The sequence below is a fragment of the Muntiacus reevesi genome, chromosome 6, assembly GCF_963930625.1.
Source record: "Muntiacus reevesi chromosome 6, mMunRee1.1, whole genome shotgun sequence".
Taxonomy (NCBI): Eukaryota; Metazoa; Chordata; class Mammalia; order Artiodactyla; family Cervidae; genus Muntiacus; species Muntiacus reevesi.
Genome location: NC_089254.1, coordinates 95,522,791 through 95,540,496, shown reverse-complemented (window position 1 = coordinate 95,540,496; position 17,706 = coordinate 95,522,791). Strand labels below are relative to the sequence as shown.

Genomic DNA, 17,706 nt, shown 5'->3' with positions numbered 1-17,706 from the left:
CTTCTCCAATATTTATGTATATTGGGATGTATATTTTCCAAATGGGCTTCCCAGGTGGTGCTGGTGGTAAAGAACCTGCCCGTCTGCCAATGCAGAAGTAGTCAAGAGATGCGGGTTCAATTCCTGGTTTGGGAAGATCCCCTGGAGGAGGGCATGACAATCCACTCCAGTACTCTTGCCTGGAGAATCTCATGAACAGAGTAGACATTAGGGTCTCAAAGAGTTGGACACAACTGAAGCTACTTAGCATGCATGCATGCATATATTCCATACATAATTCTAGAAGTATTATAAATGCATCGAGTCCATCAAAGAAGAAATGGAGTGACATTACAAAATAAGAAATTAAAGAGGAAACAAATTATTACACAGATGTTGGACTGAACCATATCTGAGAATTATCAGAATAAAAAACTAAGAGGTGATACTTTTGATTATTAAATATACAGAAATTTCTTCCTGCATTGTGCCACTTGATAGACACTACCCCATTTAACCTGAAATATTGGGGAATTCAGTGAATGGTGCCATGGCGGGAAGCCGAGCCAGCTAGTACCTAGATCCCTGGTAGATCACCAAGCTGTACATTTACAATTCAGCAAGTCTTGCTATCAGTTCAGAAACACAGCTGGGAAGGAATTAGAGATTTCCAGGTGACTAGGCAGCTGATTCTTAAGCACAGGTGAGTTCCTTCAAATAGGTTCATGAAGCATTACAAAGGTGTTGGTTGTTGCCGGACTTTTGGGCTTATTTACATGGTGATATTATTGTTTGACAGTAACTTGATCCTTTTCCTTCCCTCAGTTTTCACGATTTATTGAATGAGTCTCCAGAGGTTGTATTTAGGACTCTCCGGGACACACCACCCGCTGTCCCTGTCCAGGGGCACTCTTGACCTCTAAAGCCTTGATGTCCATTTCTGGGGGTTCATAGCTTCCTCTTATAGGAATTCTACCTCTTTAGAAGGTAAACATATTTTCCTATTCTAATTAACAGTTCCTCCCATCAGCGTAATGACCCGAAGCCATTTTATTTGAAATAGTAGCAAAGAGATGTTGACCCAGTTAAAATCTAAGCCCCTCTCAAATCATTTCATCTCTTAATTTTCTTTCATTTTCTATATATATATGCCATAGGTCATCTGAAAAAAAGAAATCAAACCAAGACATTTTGCTAAGAAAATGAGATTACTTTATTCCAGAATTTTCAACTCTTCTGCTTCTTAGAATGACATCTCCTCTCAAAGTCTTCAGAAAAAATCTTTGATGTCTTTCTTTCAATTCCCACTTACAATCTTATTTCTTCTAGGTGTCCCTAATAATGGAAATGGGAGTGGGTGTTTACTTATACCAACCACATGGCAATCCTATTCCTAAAAGGACCTGTGGATGGGTGGAAAAGAGATGATGCATCTTGTTTGACGATTTGCCTTTTGAGAAGGAGTTTGCTGTGATTGATTCTTTTTTAAAATTTGTATTTACTTATTTATTTGTTGCTGTGCCTGGTCTTCACTGCTCTGAGGAGGCTTTCTCTATTTGCAGCGAGCAGGGGCTGCTCTTCATTGCGGTGTACGGCTTCTCATTGCGGAGGCTTGTTGTAGAGCATGGGCCCTAGGCACGCAGGTTCAGTAGTTGTGGAGCAGGAGCTTAGCTGCCCAGTGGCATGTGGAATCTTCACTAACCAGGGATCGAACCTGTGTTCCCTGCATTGGCAGACGGATTCGCAATAACTGGAGCACTAGAGAATCCCTGTGATAGCCTTGTATAAGTTATTGATAAAAATTTAAATTTGTACTTCCTTTAAAGAAAGAAACACGCTAGTACATACCTAGAGTTTAAAAAAGACTCTGTTCTTCGATCCAGTAAATCCTCTGTTAATAATGTACACTAGGGCAAAGTTTAAACATACAGTGATTTGTCTGCAAAACACACATTGCCTCATTCTTTATAATAACAAAAAATGGGGACATGTGGGAACATGCTGACTGACCAACAAAAGAAGAAAAATAGGCAGAGATGTCATTAAAGAATGCTACTTGGTCATGTTTCAAAGTATATGCAGTGGCATGGAAACTAATATAACAGAACTTTTAGTATAATATAGTCTATCAGCTATCATTATGTTCTTAAAGTATATTACATATATTTGTAGAAAGGAAACATAAATAGAACTGGTTGCTAAAAGTGCTATCTCTATATTGTGAAACCATGGGTAATTTTTTTTTTTACCATGTGTTTCTTTATTTTTATGTAAATAGATATTACTTTTAAAACTGGAAAACTAATGCTTTTTAAAAAGAATGAAATAACTCAGAGAGGAGACATTCTCTCCCCACTCAGGCTAAATCTACCACAGACATACTTTTTTTCCATACTGATGTTCTGTCTTTTACGTCACATGCATCTGTGATGGTAGCCAGAGAAATAGGGACTGGAGCCATAAAAACATCTGCCACACACCCATGATCTTTGGGGCTTACCAGGAGCCTCTAGTGATAGAGAACCCGTCTGCCAACGCAGGAAACTTAAGAGATGTGGGTTTGATCCCTGAGTTGGGAAGATCTCCTGGAGGAGGGAATGGTGACCCACTCCAGTATTCTTGCTTGAGAATCCCATGGACAGAGAAGCCTGGTGGGCTGCAGTCTGTAGGTTTGCAAAGAGTCAGACAAGAATGAAATGACTTAGCAGAGCACAGCAGGGAAAAGCTTGAGAGGATGCTCATCAGTTTTTAAGACCGTAGAGATAAGTAGTGACAAAGCTCACTACATATACATAAAGGTCACAGTGTGAGAAATCATGTTGACTATAGACAAATACAAAGTCATCTTTCCACTAGCTTTTGCTGAAGACTCCTCATTTTATCTATCTAGATTGAACCCAGAGTGGACTTGAAGTGTGTAGTGTGTCAAAGGAATGCCATGGTGACTTATTTGTCAGTTGCATTAAAAATATTGATTGATATTGTGCAGATTATATGGGTAGTTGGTTCATTTCTTGGTTTTTAATTGTTGTTGAATACCAATTTAATGGTATTACAATTTAATGGTATTAACAACCAATAATGTTTGTTAATTGATGAATATAAAATAAATGTCAGGCTCAGGTAACAGAGAGAGGTGCTGTTGCCTTTACCAAGGACAACTGAGGAGAAATTCCAGTTCCCAAAGTGTTGCCTATGTTACTTAGATCAAATAGTTTCCAATATTCAGAATAACTGTAAGCTTTATGAAATAAAACTTTACCGACACCTGATCAGTGTGGGATTCATTTACTTACATATTGAAATAGGGACATGATAGCCAAAACATGCGAATTATTGCCCTAAACATCGTCTCCTGGGGGCTAGAGGATTATAAATTACTGAGGCTTCCCCCGTAAGGGATTTGGAGAAAATGAGACGAGGGAAATCAGAGTTATATTTCAGCTGTCATCCTAGATTATTCCCTGAGGATGCCATCTTAATGTACAGCTGTTACTTCAAATGCCAACCAAAGACTGGGGATTATTAAATGTTCAGATATTATTTGTTCAGAAACTGAACAGAAAACCATATTTGACCTTAAAGGTATCTTTAAACTTGGAAGTTCTGGTCATCTCACCTATAATAGGTCAAAAAAGAGGCATTTATAATGACAAGTAGAAACAGAGAGAGTAAAAAAGTGTCACTTCAGTATGGAGAGGGGGAAATCTGAGGATATTTGTGAACAAAGTAAATATTCTTGAGCAGCAGTTCAGCAACATTTTCACAATTCCTGACCTAATTGTGTATGTTGCACCCTTGAAGCTTGAATAAAGGAAGTTTAGGACAATTACTTTGTACAGAAACACTACTATGCCTAATACATAATGCACTTCAGAACTAAACTGAAGAGATGGTAAGGATAAGAATGGAAAAAATTCAAGCTCTGCTCAAGTATAAGCTGAGTTTTGTACATCATCATTTATGGTTGGTGTCATGTCCCCTCTCATCATAAACCTCTGACCCTCTGGGGCACATGCCCTGTGATCCCATGAACAAATCCCTACCGGCCACTGTGTTTGTCCTAATATTCCTCTGTTGCTCAGCACATTCAATGACCTGCTCAGTGCAAATGTCTTAGTGATGACAAAGAATATTAATTGTATAGAGAAATCACCCCCTTATTCTTAGTCTATTATCACACTAATAATAACTGCTAAACTTTATTGCCACGTTATTGTCCTATGCTCTGTTCTCAGTGGATCTGATACAGCTCATCGAATTTGGATACAAATCCAACAAAGCGGTACTATTCAGATGCCCATTCACAAGTGAAGAATCTGATTCACAGATACACAAATTAACTTTCTCAGAGTCTCATAGTAACTTAGTAATAGAATCAGAATTTAGACTCCAGCAGGCTGGCTCCAGCCCCTAACCCTTATGCATTTCTGCCACTATGTGGACCGAAAGGGGATGTAGTTAATATCTGAGAAACACTTAGCAATATCCTTTCACTCGCTAGCCTGGTGAGGCTGACCATTCTCATCTTTGGAGCCAAAGCTGACAGATCCTATTCTATACTGCTTTCTCCTAGGCTTAGGAAAAGGGAAATGACAGGTGACTGAATGGAAAAGGATGAAGTCTTTTGGTTTAAATCCTAATAGTCCTACTTACCTGGTTTAGCCCAGGTTGGTACATCTTACTTGCTTCACCAAGGCTAGGAGTCTCTGTAGACTCCTACCAAAGCTCCATGTTTGGTAGATTCAGAGGTGGTCCTTCATATGTGACTAGCTGGCCAAATGTATAAACAGAAGACACATCAGGAGAGGATAACTCAGGAGTAGAAGCACTTTGAAAATGAAGACAGGAAAAAAAGAAAGCTTATCACCTGTCCCATGGAAAGGGAATGTGGGAAGTGAGGGTCTGGGAGAACGTTGGTAGCTCTCCATTGAGCAGTGACCTGGCTATTCTCTCAGAGATGCCGGCTGTGTTTCAATTTTCTAAGTGAGACCCCCAGACAGTATGTTGTTTATCAAAGGGGGGCAACCAGTATGAAACCAGGCATTTATAGGTGTTCACACAGGAAGCTGTATTACTCCTGCCTATTCTCATAGGCACTCGCTGGCAAAAGCATGTGCACACGCACACACACACACACACACACACACACACACACACACGTGCTTTGTCTATGCATTTAAGCATTTCATTCCTGGCCATTTATAAGAGAAGTGGCTCCCTCTCTCATAGCTTACTAATGTGATACTTTTTCCTCTCTTTCTTTTATTTTAATCACAGCAGAATCTAAGAAGAAGAAAAAGGAAGGCAAGAAACAGGAGAAGATGCTGGACTAAAAGCCGCCACCTTCCGTGGACCACGAAAAGGACATCAGCAGACAGGATCAGTTAACTATTGCATTTATATCTACCGTAGGCTTTTTATTCAAAAATTATCTATAGCTTAAGTACACAATAGGCAGAAACAAAATGAAAAGAAAAATTTTGTAGTAGCATTTTTTTAAATGTATCAATATACCATAGTACCCCTAGGGACTTATACTAGAGGACTGTAATCCTATTTAGAAAGTTGACTTATAGTACATGTTAAGTGATAGAAAACTGAGGTAAGTTTTTTGAAGTTATGTGATATTTTACATTAAATTTTTTTTTTACATTTTTTTCTTTTGGCAGCAATTTAAATGTTATGACTATGTAAACTACTTCTCTTGTTAGGTAATTTTTTTCACCTAGACTTTTTTTCCCGATTGAGAAAAATATCTACTAAACAAAGCAGCAATAAAATATGATCATCCTATTTGAGGAAAATATCTTTTTTTCTGCCAGTGGATTTTTTAAAAGTTATAGTCAGTAAAATGAGGGGAGGGTGGTCACAGCATGTCCTAGTTCAATGTTGACTTTTTTAAAAAAGAGAAAGCATTATAACATGAAATTATTTCACTTTGGCAGAAATATTTGTTTTTTGATGAAATTATTTTTCCATTGGAGGAAAAAAAAAAGACGAGGAAAATAAATCAAGGTGATGCTGAAAAAAAGATGCTTTTGTGTGCAATAATTTGATATTGTAAGCCTTCTCTCTTTGTCACCTACGTTGCCCCAGCTCATCAGTTAGCAGTGAGAAATGATCATACACGCTCATTAAATCACTCTTGGGCACAAATGTTATAGAGGGTTTACACAGCTGTAGAGGTAGGTCTATAACTATATTTTAAGCTTTCTATCAGTATATAATAGGTTGGATTGGTGCTACCGAATTAAAGTTCCAAACTAGTCTAGGGTTTGGTGGAACAGAAAAATGCTCTTCTTCTGTTGAGTAAGTTTGGACTTTGTTGTTGTTCAGTCGCTAAGTCATGTCTGATTCTTTGTGACCCCATGGACAGTAGCACGCCAGGCTCCTCTGTCCACTATCTCCCAGAGTTTGCTCAGACTCATGTCTGTCAAGTCGGTGATGCTATCCAACCATCTCATCCTCTGCCACCCCCTTCTCCTTTCCCAGCATCTTTCCCAGCATCAGGGTCTTTTCCAGTGAGTGGTCTCTTCACATCAGGTGGCCAAAGTATTGGAGCTTCAGCTTCAGCAACCCTCCTTCCAGTGAATATTTGAGGCTGGGTTTGCATATTAATACCAGGCATAATGGTTGCTTGTTATTGGTTTCTATAAACCAATAACTCCTACTCTATTATCTACTATATGAGTACCACAGACTATATATACAAGTAACTCCCTTATCTGCTGGGCTTTAAACACAGTTTTTAAGTAAATACAACTATGCTTCTATTATTCAGAGAAATAACACCTCAGAAGTCAGCTGGGGTTAGCCTCAAAGTATTTCTCTAGAAAAATCCACCTTTACTTTTATTTTATTTATTTATTTTTTTTTTTTAATATTATTTTATTAGTTGGAGGCCAATCACTTTACAACATTTCAGTGGGTTTTGTCATACATTGACATGAATCAGCCATATAGTTACACGTATTCCCCATCCCGATCCCCCCTCCCACCTCCCTCCCCACCCGACTCCTCAGGGTCCTCCCAGTGCACCAGGCCCGAGCACCTGACTCATGTATCCCACCTGGGCTGGTGGTCCGTTTCACCATAGATAATATACATGCTGTTCTTTCAAAACATCCCACCCTCACGTTCTCCCCCAGAGTTCAAAAGTCTGTTCTGTACTTCTGTGTCTCTTTTTCTGTTTTGCATATAGGATTATCGCCACCATCTATCTAAATTCCGTATATATGTGTTAGTATACTGTAATGTTCTTTATCTTTCTGGCTTACTTCACTCTGTATAATGGGCTCCAGTTTCATCCATCTCATTAGAACTGATTCAAATGAATTCTTTTTAACGGCTGAGTAATATTCCATGGTGTATATGTACCACAGCTTCCTTATCCATTCATCTGCTGATGGGCATCTAGGCTGCTTCCATGTCCTGGCTATTATAAACAGTGCTGCGATGAACATTGGGGTGCACGTGTCTCTTTCAGATCTGGATTCCTCAGTGTGTATCCAAAAGTCTACAAGCAATAAATGCTGGAGAGGGTGTGGAGAAAAGGGAACCCTCTTACACTGTTGGTGGGAATGCAAACTAGTACAGCCACTATGGAAAACAGTGTGGAGATTTCTTAAAAAACTGGAAATAGAGCTGCCATATGACCCAGCAATACCACTTCTAGGCCACCTTTACTTTTAAAGGGATAAGACTCAATAAATAACACTTACCTATCAAGATAACTCTTAAGTCCACTTTCAGAAATGATGGTTTCAATATCTTTCAATAAACTAATTACAAACCGGTCTAATGATGCCGCCAAGGTGCCTTCAGAGTTGAAATATTTTTGCCATCTGGTCAAAGACTCCACTTGAGCTAGAAATATTGGCGGGGTCCATATCTTCCCACTAAATCAAAGCCAACTGCCAGTGGGCAGTAGAAAAAGGAATGAACCTCTAGGCACATATGTGGAACAATTTATGGACTGGTGCTTAATAAGAGCAGAGTACCTTGTAAAGTGCAAATGCAGAAACATGAATAGTGAATGCAGTTCTTTTACAGGTGAACCTTAATAGATGAAAAGTACTCATGGGGATAGATGGAGGAGATGAAAGGGAGGCATTATCCAGACTGGGTTTTGTTGACAGCAAAGACTGCAAGGAGAAGGATGGTGGAAAAGCCTGAAGAATGTTTTGTTAGCCTCTCACCCAATATTGCTTCTCCATCATCATTTAGCCAAAATAGCAGCCCATGAATCAGTAACGAGCTGAGGTAAACTAGAACACAATCTCCCACAGGAAAAGCAGTCCTGTAAATAATCATGGCATTCCCTCTTTTTTTACCCCAGGACATGGCAGGAAGCCAAGGGCTCTCTGCTGTATGAAGGGTGATTCTTAACACATCATACACTAACTCCCTGATTTTCTGTGAAGGCAAGTGTGCGGATGCTAATCTCCACTGAATAGAGTATGAAATTAAACTTAAATTCTCAAGAATTATTCTATCCCAGCCTCAGCTTTAAACACCTTGCTAAATCTCACTGAAGTATTGAAAACACAAATACAAAAGGACAGGCTCTGAAAATCACTGACTTGACAAATAGAAAAAGAAAGCCCATTTTCAGTATTTCATGGAGTGCCCCAGCAAGCTCTCTCTCCCAATCATTCTGAGTTTTATGAACTTATTTATCCTAGTGTTCTTTAAGCCTGGAGGAAGGAAAGAGAAATGGAAAGAAATCAGCTATGTTTCCTTAAGGGACCTTAGACTGAAGACAAGTTTTCTTCCAATTATCAAAAACAATTTTCCAGTTACCAAACGTGTCCTTATTCAATATGGTGACCATGTCCTTCACACTTGGCTTTTGACAGGCTTTCTTATTTATCCTGATTGTATGAATCCTATCACACTATATTCCTAGAATGACATCATAGTGTCTTGTTAACTCTGTAAGAATAGAACTCCAAATAGAATTTAATGCTCTAAATAGTTATCAAGTTCTACTAAATTGTGGAGGTATTGAAAAAAGAGAACTATATAATTCCATTTATGGGTCTTTGACCATAAGAAGCCTTATTTAAGAAAAGAAAGATCACAGTCTTACCCACTAAGAAGACAGATTTCTTTAGGAATAAGAGATATGCATATTTTCCTATAATATGTAACTCTTGGTTCCATATATCTGAAAGTCTGAAATTGTTTCATAACTTCTTTGGTTTAAGTGAAAAACAAAGGTAAATACGCTTTAGGAAACACCAAATGAGGCAATATAAAATGTGATTTTTCACCAATTGAGTTATTTTAAAATAATTTCCAAACATAAAAATTCAAATTTTATCAACTTTCAGTTGTGGGATTCTCTAATGGAGTGAAACAAAGGGCTTTATTCCCATTAACCTTCTCCAGAAAATAATGTAACAGATCAGCATCCTTAGATGTGTAATACGAAGCATTTGATCTCTCTCTCTCTTTTTTTCTGGCTTGCTTTTAATTTAATTAGTTTTAAGCCTTAAGCTTTTAAAAGTGAAATCAATCAGAAGGCAAGAGTGTAGAGAATCATGTTCCAACACTTCTCACGTAAATTCAAATTTTAGATTCTTCAGAGTAAAACAGGCTCCTCACTGTCTACAAGCTTGTTTCTGAGTTACAAAAATCCTCTCCATGTTTTTCCCTATCTTATTGTGTTTTCCTCCTGCATTCTTCTACCCAGTCTGGGCTGCCAGAGGACACTTCTTTCTTGCATCTGGAAATTTAAGCAGCAGACAGCTTATTTAAGCAGACAGTAATGTCTCCAGGTCTGTTAAATAGATGTATTTTCAATCTTCCAGTACGTTCAAAGAAGACATAGAATCTTGGAATACATTTCCATAAAGGGTAAGGAGCATAATTTTATTCAGAGCATTTAGCCAGTAATACCTACCTCATACTTATGTGGACTTTAATTCTCCTAGAAATAAAATATATGGAACATTTTAATCAGAGAAAAACATGTCATGATCTTAGCAATCCATCCCCCGACCAATGTGTCTCTTCTTCCCAGTCTTTCAATTTTCCAAACAAGGCATCAGAAGTAAAGTAAATGTTCAGTCCTATTAGGGTCACAAGTAAAATCATGTCATTCAAGAATATTTCAACACAAAGGGATGCAAACTGACATGTGTTCCACTTTTTTTAATTTAAAAAGAAAAATAAAGAACAATTAGCTCTCAATATCTAATTTCTGTAATTTTTAAAGGACAAAACCTTGACCAGCAGAACATTGATAGAGTTATTATGTGTATATGTATCCACTACAACTCTAATATTAAGTTGTTAGTGGGATTGGCTAAGGAGGTTATATGCTCTTGCTCAGCCACTCAGTCGTGTCTGATTCTTTGTGACCCCATGGACTGTAGCCCATCAGCTCCCCTGTCCATGGGATTTTTCAGGCAAGAATACTACAGTGGTTTGCCATTTCTGCCTCCAGGAAATCTTCCTGACCCAGGGATCAAACCCACGTCTCCTGTATTGCAGGCGGATTCTTTACTACTGAGCCCCTGGGGAAGCTTAAAGGCGTTATATATCTAGGTTATTGCAACGTATTTTCTTTTGTTCTTTGGAAATGTGCATGGAAGCCATACAATCTATGTTAGAGAATGACAACATGGAAAATCCTGACATCATGTAGTTAAGCTGGGAATGGAGGGATACCTTACAGAGTATACACATGTAGTAACTGAATCCATATATGCAACTTGCTCTTAGTGGAGATACAAAATATTACATAAAATATATTAATCACAACGAGTCATTTTTCTCCTGTCTTTTGATTGTCAGATCCATCAAATATAGGAGAAAGAAATCTTCAAGTATCTTAGTTTATGAGATTCTTGGAGAATTACATGAATATCTCAGTTGCTATAAATGACCAACAGATTGAGATGCTTACAATAAATGATATAAATTTTATAGACTTCTAATCCAAAGTTCCATGCTTTTAAGGTGTTCATAGCTAATAATTCAACTTCTCCTCAGTTTCATTAGAGATATGCCAATCTGCTATCTTCCAGCAAGGAGCAAGAGAGAGTTATTAGGGGTCTATTCTGGGATAGACCAGACCATGTTTAGGAAGAAAATGGGCTAGTGTGTATAACTGTTTCGATCAAGATTTCCTGAAGTCTCTGAATTCCTTCCCTCTTTATTAAGCTAAAAAATATCTGGCCATTTAAGGTCATTTTCTGTTGGCACCATTTGGTTTATGAGTTAAATTTGTCAACTTAACCAATACTGGAAATTGAATTCAGACTCTGGTGAAGGCATCCTTATCAAGCAGCTTGATCATATCGAAAATGGGATTCCATGCTCCTAGGAAGTGCATTTCTAAAGCCCATTTGAAAAAATTTTATTCTATGATAATTATATTGATTAATAGAGATTAATTCCTAAAAATCTTGTTGACTATATTTCCCCTTCCAAATTCTGATTATACATTTCATCCCATAGTGTCTGTTTAGTTTAAATTCATTAATTTATGCTTTCCTGCATACCAATTGTTTATTAAGTGCTCAGCACAGTTATTGGTAGCAGGGGTGCAGCAAAGAACAAAATGAGAACCACCCCGCCAAACTCCTGTTTTCTTGGAATTTACACTCTTGCTGGCAACACAGACAATGAACACAGAAAAATGTTTTGGTTACATACTACTGCATAAAAAACCACCTAGTGGCTTAAAACAACAATGATTTTATCATCTCTTGCCTCTCCTGGTCGGCCGACTGGACTCATCTGGAGGGTGCTTTTGTTCCGTGTGATGTTAGCTTGAAGGGCTGGGACGTCCAGTGTCCAGTGCGGCTTCCTCACGTGCCTGACCTCTTGGTGGAAACAGCTGGAGAACCGGATTCAAGCGGGACACGGGAGGGCTGGGCCTCTCCGCTTCTCCATGTAGCCCACGGGCTCACTCTTTCCACAGGGTGTTGTCTGTCTTACAGAGTATACCCAGCAGAGTAACCAGCCTTTTCACGGGGTAGCGCAGAGCCCTCCCAAGCACAAAGTCGGAAGTCAGCAAGCCCTCTGAAGGTTTAAGCCCGGAACTGGCTCAGCATCCTTTCTGCCAGATTCTCAAGGTTCAGATGAGTCTCGGAGCCGCCCAGATTCTCCAGGAGGGGGACCACCCGAGGGAGTGAATCCCACGAGGCAGGGTTCATTGGGGGGCTATGTCTGGGAACAAAGGACACGAAAAAGTAAAATATATAGTAGACGGTGGTTAAGTGCAACAGAGAAAACTAAAACCCCGAAGGGCAACATAATATTGGGCTAGTGTTGCAATTTCAAATATAACATCCAGAGGAAATCTCCAGGAGGAGGTGACATTCAAGCCCCCAAAAGTTGGAAGGAGGTGAGGGGACAAGTCAGGCAGGCATGGGAACTTCCCTAGTGGTCCAGTCGTTAGGAATCCGCCCCGCAGTGTGGGGGACGCAGGTTTGATCCCTGGTCGGGGAACTGGGCTCCCACACGCTGTGGAGCAGCTGGGCTCACGCGCTGCAACAACTGGTCCACGTGCGGTCCTCACTGGTAGGACAGCTGACAGCGGGGACGGCAGCAAGGGCGGAGGGTGCAAAGCCCTGCAAAGCGAGCTCCCAGCACCCGAGCAAGAGCAGGGAGCCTGTGAGTGAAGTAAGCCAAGGGGAGAGGGGTGAGAGATCAGGACCGTCAGGGGAGATGAGGTCAGCACCAGGCAGCTTTGGCGCCAGAGGATCCGCTTTATTTCTCCTGTGGGGGGCTTTGCTTCCTCCGTCAAGGAGGGGGAGGGCAGACCAGGAATGTTGGCGAGCGCACCGGTGGCTCAGGTTTCTTCCGGCTTAAATGTTTACTCATATATCTGCTGCACCACTCATATCCCATTATTTCCCTGGAGATCTATGCAAGATACGTGGCAATATTCTCAATTGCCTTGATGTAACAAGCTGTACGGTCCATCTCTGAGTTTGCTTTGCATCAGTCTCAGCCCTGTGACAACTAGTAAAAAGAAATGCAAGGGGCATGGTGACGGGAAGACTCTGGATTTTAGTCCATGCCTCCCAGTGAAAATGGTAACATTTGGGGTCACAGCTCCCTCAGTTTCGTTTATCCAGAAACCAGATAAACAATCACAAAAGCCAACAGTTCCTAGAAGTTTCACCCACAGTGTTCCAGGCAGCCCCATCCATGACCTTATTTCCCAGCTCTCCTTTATGTATCAGGGACTTTAAATTTCCCATATCAGAATTTTAATGTCAGTGCCATTGCTTTTTATGATATTTTAGCTTGAGAATTGATTCCACATACACCAGTCATCTCGGGGTGGGGGAAGGTCTGTGCCCTATTCTATACCTAACAGCCTTCCCTATGCTTTTGAGCTCATTTCTGCATCCTTCAGGGTTTTTTGGTTATAAGCAACAGAAACTGCTATTCTTGAACTGAAGTGTGTGTGTATGCACATGCACAAAGCAATTCCTTGAAAGGATATTGAGTAGCTCAAAGAATTGAGTGGAAGAGCCTAAGGAAGGATAGAGGATCAGAGGAACACTGCGATAAAGACACAGACACCTAAGAATTCCTCACATGCCTCCGTTCCAATCACTTTTGGTGCCTCTCTGCCTCTGCATTCTTGGGATGTGCCTCCTGGGGAGGAAACTAGGGGTGGCCTCACAAAGGCCACGTGGCTCTTCTCTTGTCAAAAGGCCATAGTCTTCTGATTGGCAGCCCACCAAAATCACATGAAGATGAAGTCGAGAAAGTCTTCAAAGAAGGACACACTTGTCAGAAATAAAGAGAATATATTAAAAAAAGAAGCATTCAAAGAATAAGTATTCTAGTTATTTATTTTAATGTCTTTTAAATTAAAAATAAAACATACTAGGAAATGAGCATTGACATCAGCTGGAACCATACTGCACAGAAATTTGAATGAAAAGAAAAGGAGCTTGTTAGGTGACAAAGAGTTGTTGGCATTTTTTAGTAGAAGACTGAAGTGAGAAACAGTGTTTACACTTGAAGAATTTTAGTCTGTCGCCTGGAAGTGGTTTATAAGATGAATTTGAGTAGTGAAGCACTTAAAATGTGAAGACAATTTAGGAAGTTGTTGGACTTTTCCAACTGAGAAATAATGAAGGCCATCTGGATCTGTCATCCATTTTTGCCTCTGGCAACCCAGTCATTTTCCCCCTCTGAACTGTTTCTTTTTCTCTTCTTCTATCACTGGAGCCTGATTATTTTTGTTATGATCCAAGGAGATCTGACTTAATAACACATTCTGCTTCATGCTTTGGGAGCCTAATGCCACATAGACTAGACACCTCAGAGAGGAAAGCCGATTTGGAGAGCTGACCAGTTGTCATAAATGTCCTGCTTCTCTGCCTTCAAAGCCCTCTATTTCCTTTCAAATAATTAGGTTCACCTTGACTGACAGACTTAGTCCCAATACGGACTTTGTGAACCATCCTCTCTTTTGTTATTTAAGATGATCTGATTCAATAAGAAGAAATTCGTCATTACTCTCATGCTCAATTTGCAGCCAAGTGTAAGAAATCTCCATTTTATTACCCTTTCCTACTATGTCCTTAATTAACTTCCTTGTAGTTAGCCTGGTATCCTTATCTTATAAATCTGGGCTCTGTTTTCCTCTCTCAAATCCTTGCCCCAGTCACACCCCCACTGTCCTCTGTGTAGTCCTGCTCTGAATCTCTTCCACATCTAGACCCACTGTCTGATGCAAATCAAATCTCCAGGCTAGGAAATTATCCCTATTTTGATTGAGCTTAGCATACTTGTTGCCATGTTCCCTGGGCTATATTTCAGTAAATATTTCACTCTTTTCCGGACTTCCCTCATGCTAGCCTCTGGCCAACCTGTGGCCTATGTCTGCACTTTCCAGAGGCTGAGTGCCGGCTTTTATCTGCTGGACTGGACTTTCCCCCTACCACTGGCAACTCTTTCTCCTCCACCATCATCTTCTTTTCCTTCCCTTTCTTTCAGCAGCTCCTATCCATGTGTGGAGAACTCTGCTTTTATGTTTAAGCCCTCCTGAATCTCCCTGCCTGCTTGAAGTTATCCCCCTCGTCTCCAGATAAATGCTGAAGTGTGCGTGCATACTCAGTTGCAAAGTTGCGTTCCACTCTTTTGTGACCCCGTGGGCTGTAGCTGGCCAGGCTTCTCTGTCCATAGGATTTCCCAGGCCAGAATACTGGGGAATGGGTTGCCATTTCCTTCTCCAGGGTATCTTCCCGACCCAGGGATCAAACCTGCATCTCCTGCTTAGCAAGTGGATTCTTTACCACCGTGCCACCTGAGAAGCCTCTGCTAAGATAGGGAATTCATTTAAAGTGAAGAGAAAGGGACAAGGGAGAGAGTAAAGAAAACAACACAAAAGGGTGATGTAAAAGTTCATTTTTCTTACCCACATATACACTAATAGGGACTCTCCTAGATACCAATTTCATAAAAATTCTACAGAGAGCTAATACATGGAGTTGTTTACCTGAAAACTGTTGGCCAACTAATTTGATAGAGAAAAGGGTAAGGAATGCTAAAACCAAAATACTAATTCTAATGCAGGGATTCTTAATGTTTTTTTTTGTTCCACGAGCTCCTTTAGCAGTCTGGAGAAGGCTGTGGACCCCTTCAAAGAATATTGTAAATGCTTAATATAAGCTATATTGGAATATAAATAATTCCAATTATAATGCAGTTTCTATACTTAGAAAAATTTTTGCTGCAGAAATATTTTTGCTTCACTATTAACTCACTAAATTAGATCTAGAGTTAAGTATAATAACTATTGAAGATAGTGGTAATATATATGATATTTGTGACAACTGTAATGCAATGAGACTGTGATTTTCTTCATGACAAAGTCAAAAATCCTGCTTATACTCTTTTGGTTTGTTGCCTACATTTGCAAGGGAAGAGAATGTTAAATTTCCATTCAGTTAGAGATGAGTGGAAACAAACATAATTTGTTTTCCTATTTAAGTCCTGGATTCCCACATTTACTTCAGGCACTGGTTGGTTCAGAACCGTATTCCAATCGAAGTTACAGTCATAAGCAAGACGGTAGTGTTGTACTGCAATCTTTAGTGGCCTCTTTCAGTATTTTATCATACTGGGGACTGCCTTTCCTCCCACACACTTCCTGAAATGTGAAAGTCTTAGTCACTCAGTTGTGTCCAACTCTTTGTGGCCCTGTGGACTGTAGCCCACCAGGATCCTCTCTCCAGAATCTGCCTGCAATGTGAGCGACCTGGGTTTGATCCCTGGGTTGGATCCCTGGGTAGGGAAGATCCCCTGAAGAAGGGAATGGCAACCCACTCCAGTATTCTTGCCTGGAGAATCCCATGAATAGAGGAGCCTGGTGAGCTGTATACAGTCCATGGGATTGCAAAGAGTTGGACAGGACTGAGCCACTAACACTTTCACTTTCTTTACTGTCTGAGACTCCAGGGAAGCCCCAGGCTCCCCTTCCTGCTAACCTCCAAACACACCTTTCTTCTCCTCATTGTTCCCATTATTACCTCCTTTTGGGAGACTAGCTTTCCTTGTACCAGTGTCACCACATTCTCCTCCATTTCTTACCGAGCTTCCTTTTCATTCATTGTTCTTTTTTTTTTTTTTTTTTTAATTTTTTTTTATTTTTCAGTGGGTTTTGTCATACATTGATGTGAACTCACACACTGGTTTATTCTTTAATTCAACGAACAGTTTTTAACTGCGGCAGAAAAGGAATGTTACATCTCTGCCCAGATCAGACTTTTATGTGATGAATAAGTTTCTGAAAACTTATTCTATTCTATTCTGAAAAAGGTTATTGATATTTCTTCTAGCAATCTTGATTCCATATTGTGCTTCTTCCAGCCCAGCGTTTCTCATGAGATAATCTGCATATAAGTTAAATAAGCAGGGTGGCAATATACAGCCTAGACGTACTCCTTTTCCTATTTGGAACCAGTCTGTTGTTCCATGTCCAGTTCTAACTGTTGCTTCTTGACCTGTATACAGGTTTCTCAAGAGACAGGTCAGATGGTTTGGTATTCCCATCTCTTTCAGAATTTTCCACAGTTTATTGTGATCCACCCAGTCAAAGGCTTTGGCATAGTCAATAAAGCAGAAAGAGATGTTTTTCTGGAACTCTCTTGCTTTTTCTATGATCCAGTGGATGTTGGCAATTTGGTCTCTGGTTCCTCTGCCTCTTCTAAACCAGCTTGAACATCTGGAAGTTCATAGTTCACGTATTGCTGAAGCTTGGCTTGGAGAATTTTCAGCATTACTTTACTAGCGTGTGAGATGAGTGCAATTGTGTGATAATTTCAGCATTCTTTGGTATTGCCTTTCTTTGGGATTGGAATGAAAACTGATCTTTTCCAGTCCTGTGGCCACTGCTGAGTTTTCCAAATTTGCTGGCATATTGAGTGCAGCACTTTCACAGTATCATCTTTCAGGATTTGAAGTAGCTCAACTGGAATTCCATCACCTCCACTAGCTTTGTTTGTAGTGATACTTTCTAAGGCCCACTTGACTTCACATTCCAGGATGTCTGGCTCTAGGTGAGTGATAACACCATCATGATTATCTGGGTCGTGAAGATCTTTTTTGTACAGTGTTACTGTGTATTCTTGCCAACTCTTCTTAATATCTTCTGCTTCTGTTAGGTCCATACCATTTCTGTCCTTTATCGAGCATATCTTTATATTTAGTGTATCTGAGAAATGCTGGGCTGGAAGAAGC

General features: G+C 40.0%; 1 protein-coding gene across 2 annotated transcripts in view; it reads left to right on the top strand.

Annotated features, from left to right (window-relative positions):
* The window catches only part of PTN (pleiotrophin), a 101,672-nt gene extending 95,665 nt beyond the window's left edge, over window positions 1-6,007 (top strand). The window contains exon 5 of one of the 2 annotated variants that reach the window (XM_065938961.1): window positions 5,263-6,007. In XM_065938961.1, coding sequence (XP_065795033.1) covers window positions 5,263-5,315 — 53 coding nt within the window. In that variant the 3' untranslated portion in view covers window positions 5,316-6,007. Of the gene's footprint in view, window positions 1-5,259 lie in introns of both variants that reach the window. The other variant, XM_065938960.1, reaches the window with a different exon arrangement.
* Window positions 6,008-17,706: the final 11,699 nt, after the last annotated feature.